The 19,722-nt window shown below is 36.8% G+C and overlaps 1 protein-coding gene across 1 annotated transcript; it reads left to right on the top strand.

The window, feature by feature from the left end:
* The first annotated feature begins 249 nt into the window (after window positions 1–249).
* Window positions 250–19,027, top strand: LOC108542675 (zinc finger protein 708-like). The gene is given in 3 exon segments (XM_017892779.1): window positions 250–349; window positions 17,282–18,723; window positions 18,725–19,027. Coding segments are annotated over 3 exon segments (1,746 nt in total). The 5' UTR covers window positions 250–330; the 3' UTR covers window positions 19,010–19,027.
* The last annotated feature ends 695 nt before the right edge of the window (window positions 19,028–19,722 follow it).

The following is a 19,722-nucleotide window of genomic DNA, read 5'->3' as shown; positions in this document are numbered from 1 at the left end:
TATATATATATTTGCCCATATTTTAAAATCTATTCTTCACCCCCAATTTTTTGATTCATGAATACCAGGTAGTGAAATTAAGGACCTACAAATTTAAAATATTTTCTAAATATTTAGAAATTTCTCTCATTAATTAGTATTTTGAGATTAATTTTTGAGAATATTCTATTACCTCTTCTTTACTAAGCATACTGCTAGGTTGGTAATTGGAGAATATGAGAAAGATTCAAGTTATTTATTTCTAATAAAGCAGGTATTGCTGTCACGAAGCCAGACCTGGTCACCTGTCTGGAGCAAGGAAAAGAGTCCTGGAATATAAAGAGTCATGAGATGGTAGCCAAACCCCCAGGTAGGTGAGAGTGAACACAACAGATGACACAGATGAGAATTCCAAAGGTCAAAAAGAAAGCTGGTCATTAAAATGTGATTTGGGAAGCCGTGTTCCAAAGGAAATAGTTTCTGGGACACCTGAGTTTTTTGTTTTTTGGGAATTTTTTTTTGCTGTTACGTAGGAGTATCTTCTGTCTTATGCTTTTAAATTCTTTAAAGATTCTACTTTCTCTTTGGTGATCTTCCTTCAAGTTTACAGTGAGAGCCAAAGTTCTTTTCATGGCATATAAAATACTGTATAATCTGCCTGCTTTTCCATTATTTTTGGGGTACAGACAGATATCTGCATAATTTTGGGAAACTCTGTATTAAACTGTTTTTTTAGTTCTCTTTTTTCGTCATGTCTGAAATGTGTGAAAGTAGTGGTTTCTGTTCCATTGTTTTGTTTGGTAATCTTTCTGCACATTTCATCTGTTTTTAATTACTATGTTCTTGAAATATAGTTAAATTATAAAGTATAATACCCCTCTGCTTTGTTCTTTTGCCTCAAGATTGCTTTGGCTTTTCGAAGTTTATTGCAGTTTCTTGTAAATTTTAGAATTGTATTTTTTATTACTGTGAAAAAATGTCACTGGAATTTTAATAGGAAGTTTATTGAATCTGCAGATTACTTTAGATAATATGACACTAACAATATTTATTCTTTCAATCCATGGACATGAAATATTTTAAAATTTGTGTCTTCAATAATTTATTTCATTGGTGTCTTACATCTTTTTTGTTTTGTTTTGTTTTTTGAGAAGGAATCTCGCTCTTTTGCCAAGTTGGAGTGCAGTGGCACGATCTTGGCTCACTGCAAACTGCGCCTCCTGGTTTCAAGCAATCTTCCTGCCTCAGTCTCCTGAGTAGCTGGGACTACAGGTGCATGCCACCATGCCAAGCTAATGTTTTGTGTTTTTAGTAGAGACAGGGTTTCACCATGTTGGCCAGGATGGTCTCGATCTCTTGACCTTGTGATTTGTCCGCCTTGGCCTCCCAAAGTGCTGAGATAACAGGCATAAGCCACCATGCCTGGCCCATCTTATATGTTTTATTGTAAAGACTTTTTACCTTTTTGGTTAAATTTGCTCTCAGAAATTTATTATTTTAATGCTATTGTAAATAAGATTTTTTTATTGTATCAGATGGTTTAAGTGTATGGAACAATAATTTATACTTGTATGTTAATATTTTGCTAATGTACTGAGTGTATTTATTAGTTTAGACAACTTTCAATGCAGTGTTTATGGTTTTTTTTATGTATAAGATCATATCCACAAAGAGCAACTTTTTACTTATTTGCCTTCAATTTCAGTGGCTTTTCAAAAATGTTTTTGACTCATCATTCTGCCACTTACTTCCAGTAGTATGTTAAAATAGAAGCATTGACAATGGGCACAATATAGTTTTGCATTGGTGTCTGTGAATTTGATGGAGCAAACATCTCTTCAAGTTTTTTTTTTTGTTTGTTTTGTTTTTGTTTTTTGAGATGGCATTTTGCTCTTGTTGCCCAGGTTGGAGTGCAGTGGCCTGATCTTGGCTCACAGCAACCTCTGCCTCCCGGGTTCAAGCGATGCTCTCTCTCAAAAAAAAAAAAAAAAGAAAAGAAAAGGAGAAGAAAAATTAATGGTTGTAAAAAACACATAACATAAAATTTACCATCTTAAATCTTTTTTTTTTTTTCTTTTTTGAGACAGAGGCTCCCTCTGTCACCCAGACTGGAGTGCAATAGCGTAATCGCGGCTCACTGCAACCTCCTCCTCCTGGGTTCAAGCAGTTCTCCTGCCTCAGCCTCCCGAGTAGCTGGGATTATAGGTGCCCACCACTGTGCCAGGGTAATTTTTTTGTATTTTTAGTAGAGACAGGATTTTCCCATGTTCGCCAGACTAGTCTTGAATTCCTGACCCTCAAGTGATCCTTCCACCTCGGCTTCCAAAGTGCTGGGATTACAGCATCAGCCACCATGCCCACCCTACCATCTTAAATTTCTTTAAGTGTACATTTCAGGGCCAGGCATGGTGGTGCTCACAACTGTAAACCCAGGATTTTGGGAGATCTAGAAAGGAGGATCACTTGAGCCCAAAAGTTTGAGACCAGCCAGGGCAACACAGGGAGATTCCCTCTCCACAAAATTATTTTAAAAATTGCTGGGCATGGTGGTATGCACATGTGGTTTCAGCTACTTGGGAAATTGAGAGAAGAGAATTACTTGAGCCTGGAAGTTTGAGGCTGAAGTGAGCCATAATTGTGCTACTGCACTCCAGCTTGGGTGACGGAATGAGAATGTCTCAAAAAAAAAGAAAAAAAAAAGTCTTACAGACCAGGTGCGGTGGCTCATTCCTGTAATTCCAGCACTTTGGGAGGCTGAGGTGGGCAGACCACCTGAGGTCAGGAATTCAAGACCAGCCTGACCAACATGGTGAAACCCTATGTCTACTAAAAATACAAAAATTAGCTGGGCCTGTGACAGGTGCCTGTAATAATCCCAGCTACTCGGGAGGCTGAGGCAGGAGAATTGCTTGAACCTAGGAGCCAGAGGTTGCAGTGAGCTGAGATTGCTCCATTGCACTCCAACCTGGGTAACAAGAGTGAAACACCATCTCAAAAAATAATAATAATAAAAATAATCGCATTTTAGCCATGTTAAGTGTATTCACATTGTTATGCAAAAGACTTCTAGAAATTTTTCTTGTGAAACTAAAACTAAATACCCATTAAGTAACAACTACCCATTTTACCCTCTCCCTAGCCTTTGACAAACACCCTTCCACTTTCCGTTATTATAAGTGTGACTATTTAAGATATCTCATATAAGTAGAATTAAGTCCATCATTTTGTCTCTGGCTTATTTCAGGTGACGTAGTATTCTCAAAGTTTATCTTAAAATGTGACAAGATTTTCTTCTTTAAGACTGAATAATATTCCATTGTATGTATATGTTACATTTTTGATGTGTTCATAAATCAAGAGACACCCGGGTTGCCTCAGCCTTTTGACTTTTGTGAGTACTGGTACAATAATCATAGATGTTCAAATATGTCTTCTAGGTCTTTTGTTGCATATTTTGAATATAGATTCATTAATGGAGTTGCTGTATTTGATAATTCCATTTTTAATTACTTGAGAAATGTAACATTTAAAAATAATGACTACATCTTTGCTTTCTACCAACAATCAACAGAGGTTTCATTTTCATTGCATCGTTAACAGATTTGGCATCTTTAAACAATTTATAGTGGCCATTGTAATGGATGTGAGGTGATTTCGTTTTCATTTTATTTTACGTGTTTTCTCTACAAATTATTAATTTTGTGTGCCATTTCAAATGCTTTTTCCAATTTGTGCTTTTATTTATTTTTTTATTTTTTGAGACTCCTGAGTAGCTGGGATTACAGGCGTGCACCACCATGCCCATCCAATTTTGTATTTTTAGTAGAGACAGGGTTTCACCACCTTGGCCAGGCTGGTCTCAAACTCCTGACCTCAGGTGATCCATCCGCCTTGGCCTCCCAAAGTGCTGGGATTTCAGGCATGAGGCACTGTGCCTGGTCTTGTGTATCTTTTTTGATAAAAATTTAGTTCAATTATATGTTCATTTCTAAATCAAGTTATTCAAGTTTATTGTTCCGTTTTAAGAGTTGTCTATATATTCCGGTTTTTTTTTTTTTTTTTTTTGAGACAGAGTTTTGCTCTTGCCCAGTCTGAGTGCAATGGTGTGACCTTGGCTTGATGCAGCCTCCACCTCCCCATTTTAAGTGATTCTCCTGCCTCAGCCTCCCAAATATCTGGGATTATAAGCGTGCACCACCATGCCCGGCTAATATTGTCTTTCTAGTTGAAATGGGGTTTCATCATGTTGGTCAGGCTTGTCTTGAACTCCTGACCTCAGGTTATCCACCCACCTTGGCCTTCCAAAGTGCTGGGATTGAACCACTGTGACTGGCCCGAATATTAACTCTTATCACATGTGACTTGCAAATATTTTCTCCCATTTCTTATGAGGCATTTTCACTCAATTGAATGTTTTTTGTTTCTAATGTGGAGAAATTTTGAAGTAGAGTGTAAATTTTCCTGTTCTTTTTCTGTTGTTGCTCATGCATTTAATGTTGTATCTAAGAAAATAGTGCCAACACCCATTTCATGACTTTTTTCTATTTTGTTTTAAGACACTTGTTTTTTTCTTATGAGTGTATTTTATTGAAAACATTTTTTGTATGTGGTTCAAGGAAATGATCCAACTTTATCAGTGTTGATATTTAGTTTTTAACATTATTTTTTGAAAAGATTATCTTTTCTCTATTGTGTGTTCACAGCAGCTTTGCAGAAGATCATTTAATCATATACACAAGGGTTCATTTCTGAACTCTCTATTCTCCTCTTTCATCTGTTTATCTGTCTTTGTATCAGTACCATACTGTTTTGTTATTGTAGCTTTTAATGTTTTAAAATCAGGAAGAATAATGCCTCTTTGTTCTTTTCGTGGGTGTTTGTTTAATTATAGTTCACGATCAAATTAAAAAAATTTAAAGAATATTTCTGTAATAACTGTGCTATTGAGATTTTTATCTAGACTGCATTGAATTTGTTCACCTCTGTAAGTTATATTGGCATCTTAACAAAAATAAAATTTTTGACCCTTGAGCAGGAATGTGTTGAAGAATGTGTTTTATTTTAATGTGATGTAATGTAATGTAATGTGATGTGATGCGATGCGATGCGATGCGATGCGATGCGATGCGATGCGATGCGATGTAATGTAATGTAATGTAATGTAATGTAATGTAATGTAATGTAATGTAATTTATTAGAGACAGAGTCTTCCTATGTTGCCTTGGCTAGTTTCCAGCTCCTGGGCTCAAGCAGTCTTGCCTCAGTCACCCAAAATGGTAGTATTACAGGTGTGAGCCATTGCACTCAGCCCATGTGTTTTATTTTTAGATATTGTTGGATTTGCCAGTTTTACTTTTGTTTTTAATTCCTAGTTTTTAATTTTTTTTGAGATGGACCTGTAATCCCAGCTTTGTTCTTTTTGCTTTTGCTTTGTTCTTATTGCCCAGGCTGGAGTGTAATGGCACAATCTCGGCTCACCGCAACCTCTGCCTCCCAGGTTTAAGCAATTCTCCTGCCTCAGCCTCCTGAGTAGCTGAGATTGCAGGCAAGCACCACCATACCCGACTAATTTTGTATTTTTGGTAGAGATGGTGTTTCTCCATGTTGAGGCTGGTCTCAAACTCCTCAGCTCAGGTCATCCGCCTGACTCAGCCTCCCAAAGTACTGGGATTATAGGCATGAGCCACCGCACCCAGCCTTTAATTCCTAGTTTTATTCAGTTTTGATCAGTTACCATGCAGTGCATGATTTTGGTCTTCTTAAATTTATTTGTTGTTGTTTTCAGACAGGATCATACTCTGTCACCCAGGCTGGAGTATAGTGTCATAATTTTGGCTCACTGCAACCTCAGCCTCCTCGACTCAAGTGATCTTTACACCTCAGCCTCCTGAGTAGCTGAGACTATGGACATGCACTGCCATGCCTGGCTAATGTTTTGTAGGGACGAGGTCGTCACTAGGGTCTCACTATGTTACTGACACTGGTCTTATACTTGTGGTCCCAAGGGATCCTCTCACTTTTGTCTTCCAAATTGTTGAAATTACACATATCAGCCACTACACCCAGCTGGTATTCTTTAATAAGACTTGTTACGTGTTCTAACAGAATACATCAGGTGCAAATAAGAATATTGTGTATTATTTTGCTTTTAACTGAAAAGTTTTGTACATGTGTGTTAAGCCTAGTTTGTTTGTGGTATGGTTTGGATGTCCATGTTCTGCAAACCTCATGCTGCAATGTAATTCTCAATGTTGGATGTGGAAGCTGGTGGGGAAGTGTTTATATCATGGGGCTAAATTTCTCATAATGTCTTGGGACCATCCTTTTGATAATCAGAAAGTTTATACTCCATTAATTCAAATGAGAGCTGGTTCATTAAAATAACCTGGCTTTTTTTCCTTTTTTGTGATGGAGTTTCACTCTGTAGTCTAGGCTGGAGTGCAATGGCTCAATCACAGCTCACTGCAGCCTCCACCTCCCTGGTTCAAGCAATTCTTCTGCCTCAGCCTCCCAAGAAGCTGGTATTACAGGCACCCACCACCATGCCCAGCTAATTTTTGCAGTTTGTTATTAGAGACAGGATTTCACCACGTTGATCAGGCTGGTCTCAAACTCCTGACCTCATTGACTTCCCAAAGTGCTGGAATTACAGGTGTGAGCCACCGTGCCCAGCCTGAACCTGGCTTTTTCACCTCACACTAAGTCTTTTTCTTACCACGTCCTGTTTCCATTCTCTGCATATGCCTAGCCAGTTCTCCCAGAACCATTTATTAAATAGGGAGTTCTTTCCTTATTGCTTGTTTTTGTCAGGTTTTTCAAAGATCAGGTTGTTGTAGATATACAGTCTTATTTCTGAGTTCTCTATTTTGTTTCATGGGTCTATGTGTCTGTTTTACCAGTGCCAGGCTGTTTTGATTACTACAGCCTTGTAGTATAGTTTGAAGTTGGATAGCATGATGCCTCCAGCTTTGTTCTTTTTGCTTAAGATTGTCTTGGCTATATGGGGCCTTTTTGGGTTCCATATTAATTTTAAAATAGTTTTCTGATTCTCCATCCAGCTTTTTTTTTTTTCTTCTTTTTTTTTGACAGAGTGTCACTCTATCTCCCAGGTTGGAGTACAGTGGCACAATCTTGGCTCACTGCAACCTCCACCTCCCAGGTTCAAGCGATTCTCCTGACTCAGTTTCCTGAGTAGCTGGGATCACAGAGATGCAGTACCACACCCGGCTAATTTTTGTATTTTTAGCAGAGATGGGTTTTCACCATGTTGGCCAGGCTGGTCTTGAACTCCTAACCTCAACTGATCTGCCAGCGTTGGCCTCCCAAAGTGCTGGGATTAGGGGCGAGAGCCACCGTGCCTGGTCTGCATCGATGTTTATCAGGGATATTGGTTTTAAGTTTTGTTGTTCTTTTATATCTCTGCCAGGTTGGGTATCAGAATGATGCTGATCTTACAAAATGAGTTAGGGAGGAGTTCCTCCTTTTCTTTCATTTAAAATAGTTTCAGAAGGGATGGTACCAGCTCTTCTTTGTACCTCTAGTAGAATTCGGCTATAAATCCATCTGGTCCTGGGCTCTTTTTTGGTTGGTAGCCTATTTATTACCGTCTCAATTTCAGAACCTGTTGTTGGTCTATTCAGGGATTCAACTTCTTCCTGGTTCAGTCTTGGGAGGGTGTATGTGTTCAGTAATTAATCCATTTCTTCTAGATTTTCCAGTTTATGTGCACAGAGGTGTTTATAGTATTTTCTGGTGTTTTTTTTTTTTTTTTTTTTTTTTGAGACTAAGTCTCGCTCTTGTCCTTCAGACTGGAGTTCGATGGCACAATCTTGGCTCACTGCAACCTCTGCCTCCTGGGTTCAAGTGATTCTCCTGCCTTGGCCCCCTGAGTAGCTGGGATTACAGGTGCCTGCCACCATGCCCGGCTAATTTTTTTTTTATTTTTTTATTTTTTTTTATTTCTAGAAGAGACAGGGTTTCACTTTTTTGGTCAGGCTGGTCTAGAACTCCTGACCTCAGGTGATCCACCCACCTCGGCCTCCCAAGATGCTGGGATTACAGGCATGAGCCACCACGCCCTGCCCTGATGATTGTATTTAAATAGGGTCAGTGCGGATACCTGCTTTATCATTTTTTATTGTGTCTATTTCATTCTTCTCTTTATTAATCTAGCTCATGGTCTATCTATTTTATTTTATTTTTTTAAACAGCTCCTGGATTCATAGGGTTTTTTGAAGGGTTTTTTTTGTGTCTATCTCCTATGGTTCCACTCTGATCCTCGTTATTTTTTGTCTTCTGCTGGCTTTGGGGTTTGTTTGCTTTTGGTTCTCTTTTTCTTTTAGTTGTGTTGTTAGGAAGTCAATTTGAGGTCTTTCTAAGCTTTTGATGTAGGTATTTAGTGCTATTTTTTTCCCCTTAACACTGCTTTAGCTGCATTCCAGGGATTCTGCTGTATTGTCTCTTTGTTCTCATTGGTTTCAAATAAGTTTTTGATTTCTGACTTTATTATTTACTCAGAAGTTATTCAGGAGTACGTTTTCCATGCAATTGTGTAGTTTTGAGTGAGTTTCCATGCAGTTGTGTGATTTTGAGTGAGTTTCTTTCTTTTGAGTTCTAATTTGGTTGCACTGTGGTCTGAGAAACTGTTATGATTTCAGTTCTTTGGAATTTGCTAAGGAGTGTTTTACTTCCAATTATATAATCAGTTTTAGAGTAAGTGCCATGTGGCAATTAAAATAATGTGTATTGTGTTGTTTTTGGCTAGTGAGTTCTGTGAATATCTACCAGTTCTACTTGACCTACAGCTGAGTTCAAGTCCTGAATATCCTCATTATTTTTCTTTCCCAGTGATCTGTCTAATATTGGCAGTGGGGTGTTAAAGTCTTACACTGTCATTGTTTGGGAGTCTAAGTCTCTTTGTAGGAACTAAGTATATTTTATAAATCTGGGTGTTGGCTGGGTGTGGTGGCTCATGCCTGTAATGCCAGCACTTTGGGAGGCCAAGGTAGGCAGGTACCCTGAGGTCAGGAGTTTGAGACTAGCCTAGCCAACATGGTGAAACACAGTCTCTATTAAAAACACAAAAATTAGCTAGGCATAGTGGTGGGTGCCTGTAATCCCAGCTATTCAGGAATCTGAGGCAGGAGAATTGCTTGAACCTGTGAGGTGGAGTTTGTAGTGAGTCAAGGTCTCGCCATTGCACTCTAGCCTGGGTGACAGAGTGAGATTCCATCTCAAAAATTAAATCAATAAACAAAAACAAATCTAGGTGCTCCTTGAATTGATCCCTTAACCATTTTGTAGTGTTCTTCCTTGTCTTTTTTGATCTTTGTTGGTTTAAAGTCTGTTTTGTCAAAAACTACTATTGCAACCCCTGCTTTTATTTGCTTGGTAAATTTTTCTCCCTTTCTTTATTTTGAGGCTATGGGTGTCTTTGCATGTGAGATGGGTCTCTTGAATACAGCACACCAGTGGGTCTTGACTCTTTAACCAGCTTGCCATTCTGTGTATTTTAATTGGGGCATTTAGCCCATTTAAATTTAAGGTTAATATTGTTATGTGTGAATTTGATCCTGTTCTCGTGGTGCTAGCTGGTTATTTTGCAGACCTGTTGACGTAGTTGTTTCATAGTGTCACTGGTCTTTGTACTTCAGTGTGTTTTTCATTTGCTGGTAGTGGTTTCATATTTTAGTGCTTTTATCTTTTCATATTTAGTGCTTCTTTCAGGAGCTCTTGCAAGGCAGGCCTAGTACTGATGAATTCCTTCAGTATTTGTCTGAAAGTGATTTCATTTCTCCTTCACTTATGAAGCTTAGTTTCACTGGATATTCTGGGTTAGAAATTCATTTTTTTAAGAATGCTGAATATTGGCCCCCAATGTCTTCTGACTTGTAGGGTGTCTTTGTAGAGGTCCAATTTTTAGTAGGTGACCTGGCCTTCCCTTTGACTGCTCTTATTTTTTCCTGAAGTTTAACCTTGAAGAATCTGATAATTATGTGTCTTGAGGTTGATCTTCTTATGGAATAGCTTACTGGGGTTCTCTGGATTTTTCAAATTTGGATGTTGGCCTGTCTTTTTAGGTTGGAAAAGTTCTTCTGGGTGATATCCTGATGTATGTTTTCCAACTTGGTTCCATTCTTTCCATCTCTCTTTTTTTTTTTTTTTTTGAGACAGGGTCTCGCTGTGTGGCCCCGGCTGGAGTGCAGTGGTGCGATCTTGGCTCACTGCAAGCTCCGCCTCCTGGGTTCACACCATTCTCCTGCCTCAGCCTCCGCGTAGCTGGGACTACAGGCGCCCACCACCTCGCCTGGCTAGTTTTTTGTATTTTTAGTAGAGACAGGGTTTCACCATGTTAGCCAGGATGATCTTGATCTCCTGACCTCGTAATCCACCCGCCTCGGCCTCCCAAAGTGCTGGGATTACAGGTTTGAGCCACCGCACCTGGCCATTCTTTCCATCTCTTTAGAGTACTGCAATCAGTTTTAAGTTTGGTCTTTTTACGTAACCCAATAGTTCTCAAAGATTTTTTTATTCCTTTTTATTTTTATTTTTTCAATCTTATCTGCCTTATTTCAGCAAGATAGTCTTCAAGCTCTGAAATTCTTTTCCCTGCTTGGTCTACTCAGTTATTGATACTTGTGGTTGCATTGTGAAGTTCTCATCTTGTGTTTTTCAGTTGCATCAGGTCGTTTATGTTCCTCTCTGAACTAGTTATTCAGGTTAACAGCTCCTGTAATGTTTTTCATGGCTCTTAGCTTCTTTGCCTTGGGTTATAACATGATTCATTAGCTCACCAAAGTTAATTATTACCCACCTTCTGAAGCCTGCTTCTCTCAATTTATCCATCTCAGCCTGCTCCCAGTTCTGTGTGCTCTTACTGGAGATATGTTGTGATTATTTGGAGGAGTAGAGACACTCTGGCTTTTTGAGTTTACAGCATTTTTTAATTGATTCTTCTCATCGTCATGAGTTTATCTAGCTTTGGTCTTTGAGGCTGCTGACCTTTGGATGGGGTTTTTGTGGCGTCATCTTTGTTGGTGCTGCTGTTGTTGCTTTCTGTTTTTCCTTTAACAGTCAGGCCCCTCTTCTGTAGGGCCACTGTGATTTGCTTGGGATCCACTTCAGATCCTATTTCTGTTTTTCCTTTAATAGTCAGGCCCCTCTTCTGTAGGGCCACTGTGATTTGCTTGGGATCCACTTCAGATCCTATTTGCCTGGGTTTCTCCCACGCCTGGAGGTGTCACCAGTGAAGTGTGTAGAACAGCAGAGAGAACTGCCTGCTCCTTCATCTGTAAGCTTTATCCCAGATGGGCACTGAACTGATGACAATGGGAATACTTCTTTATAAGTTGTCTTACAATGCCTGTTGGGGAGTCTCACCCAGTCAGGATGCACAGGATTCAGGAACCACTTAACAAGGCACTCTAGTTGCTTCTTGGTGAAGGGGGTGTGCTTCACTGGGGGAAATTCTGTATATCTGGACTGCCCAGATTCCTCAGAGCCAGCAGGGGGAAAGACTAAGTCTGCTGATCTGCAGAAACCACTTCATTGTCACAATTTTATGCATTTCTTGTAGATATGTCTTTTCTCATTTTTTACTGCCTTCATTTTTGTTTAATTTTGTTGTGACATGCTTTGATTGTTTTTTATTTTGTTTTGCATGCTTTCCATAAGTATAATGTAATCATCTTGAAATATAATGTGACCATATTGAAAACAGATTACATAAAACATCTTAAAATTAAAACAATGCATTTTAATCTCATCACACCTTCAATTAAATAGAAAACCTATACTGTTAAATTTTCCAGTTTGTTATTAATATTAAAAACTATATTATCTTACATTGTGTATCTATTAACAGATTTATGCAGATTTGTATCTTGTTTTTTATATCTATAAAAGAACTTTAAGGGTTTTATGCAGGATCATTATGATAGTAAAAAAATTCTACATGTGTCTGTATTTACATTTAATAGAGAGCTTTATATTTATATATGTTTTATGATGCTAACTAGTATCATTTTGTTTTTCAGCATAATGGACTCATTTTAGCGTTTCTTTTTGTTTTTATGCAGAGTCTCACTATGTTTCTCTGGCTGATCTTGAACTACTGGTCTCAAGTGATCTATTGGCCTTGGCTTCCTAAAGCTATAGAATTACAGGCCTGAACCACTGTGCCTGGCCACCATTTAACATTTTGTGTAGGACTGTGGTAGTTGTAATAAATGCCCTGAACTTTTATTTTGGAAAGTCTTTATTTTTATCTTGTTTTTGAAGTAAAATAATTTTGAATTAAGTATTAGCTCAAAATTTTTTTATTACATCAAAATTTGGAAAGTTCTCAGCCTTTTTTGTCTTCAAGTAACCTCAGTATCACTTTTTCCCTATATTCTCCTAAGATTCCTTTCATGATGATCTACCTTGATGATGTCCAATACATTTTACATTCCATATTTTAATTTTGTTTTGCAATATTATATTTTTGTGTTATATATTTTAAGGTATGCCACCTCACACCATTTATTTGTGTTTTGGTGTTTTATGTTATAATTGTGTATGACAGTGTTTAACTCTGTACAATTTAAGACAGTGTCTAGCAGAATCAAATATAAATCAGCCATATGTCTACTGTCAATATAATTACCTCTGTGTTTGTTTGCCTCTATAAATATCATCTCTGTTTATTTTATGACTTGTATATTTGTTGTGTAGGTTTGTTGTAAATGGTCGTTCAGTCTTGGCTAGGTGACCAGTTATAAAAATTCTCCTAATTTCAGTATCTGTTGTGAATCTACATTACTTCTGTGTGGGAGAAACACTTTGGGATTTGAAGATAAAATTGAAACTATTATAACTATATCTTTTTATGTATTATTGTTCATTTTACTTGTCAAAACACATAAAATATTATCTTTTTTTTGTTTTGTTTTCCTTGAGATGGCGTCTCACTCTGTTGCCCAGGCTGGGGTGCAGTGGTGGCATCTTGGCTCACTGCAAGCTCCACCTCCTGGATCAAGCTATTCTTTTGCCTCAGCCTCCTGAGTAGCTGGGATTACAGGCACATGACTCCACGCCCTGCTAATTTTTGTATTTTTAGTAGAGACGGGGTTTCACCGTGTTGGCCAGGCTGGTATCCAACTCCTGATCTCATGATCCACCCACCTCGACCTTCCAAAGTGCTGGGATTACAGACGTGAGTCGTCGCACCTGGCCCATTATCAAATATTTTTAAATATTCTGTTTAGTGATATTAATATTAATTATAGTGATAATGTTATGCAACATACCCTTACAATGTTTTTATCTTGCAAAGCTAAATCTCAGTGTACATTAAACAACAACCAATTTTTCTGATTTTCTGGCACTTTGCAAACATTACTTTGTTTTCTTTTTCTAAGAGTATAACTGCCTCATATGTCTTATACAATCTCTGCCTTATTTTGGCTAGGTCGTTTTATTTTGGATAATGTCATCAAGCTTTATTTGTAGAGTTGTTAGATTATTTCCTGCTTTTAAAATCCTGGGTGATATTCCAGTATTTTTATATTGCAAATTATATCTATTGGATGCTTTGGTGACAGAAAGTTGCATTGCTGCTGGGGGTGCAGTGGCTCACACCTGTAATCCCAGCACTTTGAGAGGCTGAGGCAGGCAGATAACAAGGTCAATTGGTGGAGACCATCCTGGCCAACATGGTGAAACCCCATCTCTACTAAAAATACAAAATTTAGCTGGGCATGGTGACATGCACCGGTAGTCCCAGCTACTAGGGAGGCTGAGGCAGGAGAATCGCTTGAACCCAGGAGGTGGAGGTTGCAGTGAGCCAAGTGCCACTGCACTCTAGCCTGCACAACAGTGCAAGACTCCATCTCAAAACAAACAAACAAACAAAAAATAGAAAGAAGTTTGCATTGCTTTTATCTATTGGCTTTCAGTAAAATTGCTGCAATAATTATGGATATGAAAATAACTCTTCATATAACCATATATGTGAAAGTTTATATAGGTGCTGCATTCTATTAGTGTACTTTTTACCCATTATATTCATACCAAATTGTTTTAATTCTGTAGCTTCGTAATGTGTTTTGAAATCAGGAACTATATATAATCCCTTCAACATTTTCTTTTTTTGAAGACTCTTGGGTACTTTATTGTCTCTTGACACTTCATATATTTTTGGGTTTGTTGTTTCTATTTCCTCAAAATTCAATGAGAAATTTTTTAAAACATTGCATTAAATCTGTAGATTACATTGAGAAGTCTGGACGTTTTCAAAATATCAATTATTTCTACCTTTGAACAGGAGCATGCTCAAGAATGTGTTGTTTAATTTCTATGTATTTGTAAATTTTAAATTCTTTTTCTATTATTGTTTTATACTCTCATTCCATTTTGTTCATATAATATAATCCACACAATTTCAGTCTTAACGAATGTGTTAAGACTTCCTTTTTGGCCTAACATGTGGTCTATCAAGGAGAATGTTGTATGAGCAATTGAGAAGCATGTGTATCCCGATATTGTTGAGGAGTCTTCTCTATACCTCTGTTAGAAATAATAGTTTTATACTGCCTTCAAGTCCTCTCTTCACTTACAAATATTCTGTTTGGTTTCACTTTTATTACGGAAAGTAGGGTATTGCAATGTCCTACTATAATTATATTGCTGTGTTGGTATTTCTTCCACTCTGTCAATATTTGCTTTATATATTTGGAAACTTAATGTGAGATACACACACACATTTGATTTATGTTATCAGTAAATGAATCTATTATTGTTTAATGTTCTTCTTTGTCTCTTTGCAGTTTTGACTTGCACATTTTATAAAATATGGAAGTTTTTCACTTAAGACGTAGCTTATGGCCGGGCGCGGTGGCTCAAGCCTGTAATCCCAGCACTTTGGGAGGCCGAGACGGGCGGATCACGAGGTCAGGAGATTGAGACCATCCTGGCTAACACGGTGAAACCCTGTCTCTACTAAGAAAAAAAATACAAAAACTAGCCGGGCGAGGTGGCGGGCACCTGTATTCCCAGCTACTCGGGAGGCTGAGGCAGGAGAATGGCATAAACCCAGGAGGCGGAGCTTGCAGTGAGCTGAGATCCAGCCACTGCACTCCAGCCTGGGCTGAGTGAGACTCCGTCTCAAAAAAAAAAAAAAAAAAAAAAAAGATGTAGCTTATGTAATATTATTTTGACCTCTTCTGTCATTTGGTTAATATTTACATGCAATATCTACATCCATCGTGCCACTTTCAGTTTTTTTTTAATTGGTAGATCTCAGCTTACTCTGGTAGAAAGGCAAATTGGATCTCAGCTTTTAAAATATTTAAGTAAATCTCTTTATTAAAAATATGTCTCTTGATTGGAAAGTTAAAGATATATATTTAAATAATTTTCTGAAACAGATGTACTAATGTTATTTTATTGTTTTATTTGATTTTATATCTTGGTCACTCATTTTCTTTTGTCTTTGTGTCTGTTTATTTTATTTCTTAATTTGTTTTGTGTATCCATACACATATGTTCTTTGTGGTACCTTGGGGATTACATAAACCTGTAAAAGATACAACAGCATATTTCAATCTGGTAAAAAGGAACTGCAGTTGCATGCATAATTTTTTTCTCATTACATCTTCCCTCAAATTTTTCATTGATTTTGCTAATTATATCTTTTTTGTTGTATGTTTATTAACAGATGTTTATAATGATTTCTGTGATTTTCTCTTTCAAATTTTAGGGAATAATTAAAAATGTTTTCTGCAGCAGTATGATAATGCTAAGAAATTCCATTTTGGTGTATGTGCATAGACTTAGAATTAAAAGTATATATGTGTATATAATCTTTCCTAGAAAATACTGTATTTTATATGATTATGTGTTGTTTTCGTTGAATCATGTTTTGAAAATAATCAATTATTTTCAAAAGAAGCAACTGATTTCAGCACTTTTATATGTAGGGTTTCTGGAGTTCCAATATACTTTTCAGAATTTCTGTTATTTTGAAAGTTTTTTTTTTTATTTGTCAGGACAGATTTGCTGATGGTATTAGTCTTACTTGATCGCTGTATTTTTCAGGAGTTTGACTTTATCACACACCTCCCTTCTGGCCTGCAAAATTTTTGTTGACAATTCACTGGCTGTCTTGTAAGACTATGCTTGCAAATGACGCATCACTTTTATCTTGCAGCTCAAAAGATTCACATCTTGTCTGTGACTTTTGAAATTGTGCTTATATATGTGTTTGTTATAAATATCTTTGTGTGTTTCCTAGTTTGTTGAGCTTCTTCATTTTTACATCGTTTCTTTCAAGATTTTTCAGTTATTCTTTTTTGTATTTATTACCTCTACAATTTCTGGTTTTGATATTCTAAATATTTATGTTCTTATCTTCATTTTCTGATTTTCTATAGTTCTCTGTCTTCCTATTTTTCACTCATTGAGTATTTAATTTATTTTCAGATTTTGAAATCAACGTAGATACATCTTTTTTGTGGTTTCTTTTGAAAATTTTATATTTTATGGAAACATATTGCCTTATTTTGTATACTTTGTAATCTTTGATTGAAATTTGGACATTAAAAAAGGCTACCTCTTACAGTCTTCATAATGTAGCTTTGTCCTGGCATGATCTGAACAAATTGTCTTGGTTAGAGATTCTGGGAGTCTCTCAAACATGTTCTTAGGATGTGTCTTGTCTGAAATGTTGTCTTTATTTTTTAGTTAAAAGAGTTTATTCATGTTTCTTCTTAATAGTAATCACGTGATACATCTGTTTTCTCTCTGTGGTAAGGCAGTCTCTCTGGAGCTGCAACATTTACCTTTAGTCTCAGCAAACTTAAGCTGTCACTCCAAAGTATACCACTGTTTCTTTCAGCATTGTATTTCATAAGAGACACATACCAGTGTCTGGAAAGGCTCCTAGAAGCAAGTAATAAGATGAATGTGCCAGTATTTTACTTGTCGCTAAAAAAATGTTGGCAATTTACTTCTAAAGACACTATGTTATACTGGGGAGCAGGAAGAGCTGTGTTGGGTAAATGTAACAGACTTTCACTTCTAGGTGGCTCTTTGCATTGTTCTCACCATGGGCACTTCACACACTTAGCTCATTTATAAATTTTTTTCAGATGTAATTTGGTTGGTATGTTTTTGTTACATTTACATGTCTATAAAGGAATGAGGGCCTTTGATATTTTCCTATGCCATCTTGTTTTTGTAGTTTGTGTAATATTATAGGTTAGATTTGTAAACTTTATTTCTCTGTGTCTAGTAAGTAATTTGTTATTTTTATTTCTTTCAGTTATATGTTCTCATTTTGCCCAAGACCTTTGGCCAGAGCAGTACATTAAAGATTCTTTTCAAGAAGTGATACTGAAAAAATGTGGAAAATGTGGACATGAGAATTTACAGTTACAAAAAGGCTATAAAACTGTGGATGAGTGTAAGGTGCACAAAGAAGATGATAACAAATTAAACCAGTGTTTGATAACTACCCAGAGAAACATATTTCAATGTGATCCATATGCAAAATTCTTTCATAAACTTTCAAATTCGAACAGATATAAGATAAGACATATGGGAAAGAAACCTATCAAATGTAAAAAATGTGAGAAATCATTTTGCATGCTCTTACACCTAAGTCAACATAAAAGATTTCATATTGCAGAAAATTCCTACCAATGTAAAGATTGTGGCAAAGCCTTCAACTGGTTCTCAATTCTTACTGAACACAGGAGAATTCATACTGGAGAGAAACCCTACAAATATGAAGAATGTGACAAAGCTTTTCATCAATCCTCAACCCTAACTGCCCATAAGATAACTCATGCTGGAGAGAAACCCTACAAGTGTGAAGAATGTGACAAAGCTTTTGACCAATTCTCATACCTTAAGAAACATAAGATAAGTCATACTGGAGAGAAATTCTACAAATGTGAAGAATGTGGCAAAGGCTTTAACTGGCCCTCATACCTAATTGCACATCAGATAATTCATACTGGGGAGAAGCCCTACAACTGTGAAGATTGTGGCAAAGCCTTTTACCAGTCCTCAACTCTTACTAAACATAAGAAAATTCATACTGGAGAGAAACCCTACAAATGTGAAGAATGTGGGAAAGAATTTAAATGGTCCTCACAACTTACTACACATAAGATAATTCATACTGGAGAGAAACCGTACAGATGTGAAGAATGTGGGAAAGCCTTTAACCAGTCTTCAAACCTCACTACACATAAAAGAATTCATACTGGAGAGAAACCCTACAAATGTGAAGAACGTGGCAAAGATTTCCACAAATCCTCAAACCTAACTGCCCATAAGAAAACTCATGCTGGAGAGAAACCCTACAAATGTGAAGAATATGGCAAAACTTTTTACCGATTCTCATACCTTAAGAAACATAAGATAAGTCATACTGCAGAGAAATTCTACAAATGTGAAGAATGTGGCAAAGGCTTTAACTGGCCCTCAAAACTAACTGCACATAAGATAATTCATACTGGAGAAAAGCCCTACAAATGTGAAGAATGTGGCAAAGCCTTTTACCAGTCCTCAACTCTTACCAGCCATAAAAAAAAAAATCATACTGGAGAGAAACCCTGCAAATGTGAAGAATGTGGCAAAGCCTTTAACTGGTCCTCACAACTGAATGCACATAAGATAATTCATACTGGAGGGAAGCCCTACAAATGTGAAGATTGTGGCAAAACCTTTAACTGGTCCTCAGCTCTTACTAAACATAAAAAAAATTCATACTGGAGAGAAACCCTACAAATGTGAAGAATGTGGCAAAGACTTTAACTGGTCCTCACAACTGACTGCACATAAGATAACTCATACTGGAGAGAAGCCCTACAAATGTGAAGATTGTGGCAAAGCCTTTAACCACTCCTCAACTCTTACTGCACATAAGAGAATTCATACTGGAGAGAAACCCTACAAATGTGAAAAATGTGGCAAAGCATTTAACCAGTCCTCAATTCTTTCTAAACATAAAAAAATTCATACTGCAGAGAACCCCTGTTAGTGTGAAGAATATGGCAAAGCCTTTAATAAGTTCTCAATTCTTAACAGATAAGATAATTCATACTGGAGAGAAATTCTACAAACCAGAAAGATGTGACAGTGCTTTTGAAAACACCTCAAACTTTTCTAAACATAAAAGAAATCATAGTGGTGAGAAATCCTAGAAATGTGAAGAATGTGATAAAGCTTTTAAATGGTTGTCACACTTGATTGTAGGTAAGATAAGTTATACTGGAGAAAACGTCTACATGTGTGAACAGTGTCGCAAAACTTTTAACCAACGTTGGCTCACACCTTATTTCACAGGAAAGCATTTATACTTGAGAAAAATTGTACAAATATAAACACTGTGAAAAAGCCATTAATATATGCTTACAACTTACTCAGCATCAGAGAGTTCATGCTTAATAAAAACATTATACATGCAACTACTGTCAAAATATCTTTAAGAAAATGAAAGACTTTAAAGTGAAGAAGAAGATTGTAGTAGGGTTGTAATATGTTTGCTTGTATCACAGATCTTATTGTACGCATTTTGTATTAGAGGAAACCTCTGAAGCAATTGCTTAAACTTCGTTCAATATCAAGGAATTTATATTGAAAAAAAACCATGCAAATGTAATAAATATGGAAAAATACTTTTTCAAAAACTACAGCTTAGAAAATACCAGAGAGTTCATACTAAAACATATTTTTGCAGATGTGTAGTAGGAC

The sequence above is a fragment of the Rhinopithecus bieti genome, unplaced genomic scaffold, assembly GCF_001698545.2.
Source record: "Rhinopithecus bieti isolate Rb0 unplaced genomic scaffold, ASM169854v2 scaffold_23747, whole genome shotgun sequence".
NCBI lineage: Eukaryota > Metazoa > Chordata > Mammalia > Primates > Cercopithecidae > Rhinopithecus > Rhinopithecus bieti.
Note: the sequence above shows the minus strand (reverse complement) of the source record. Positions and strands in the feature narration are given on the sequence as shown.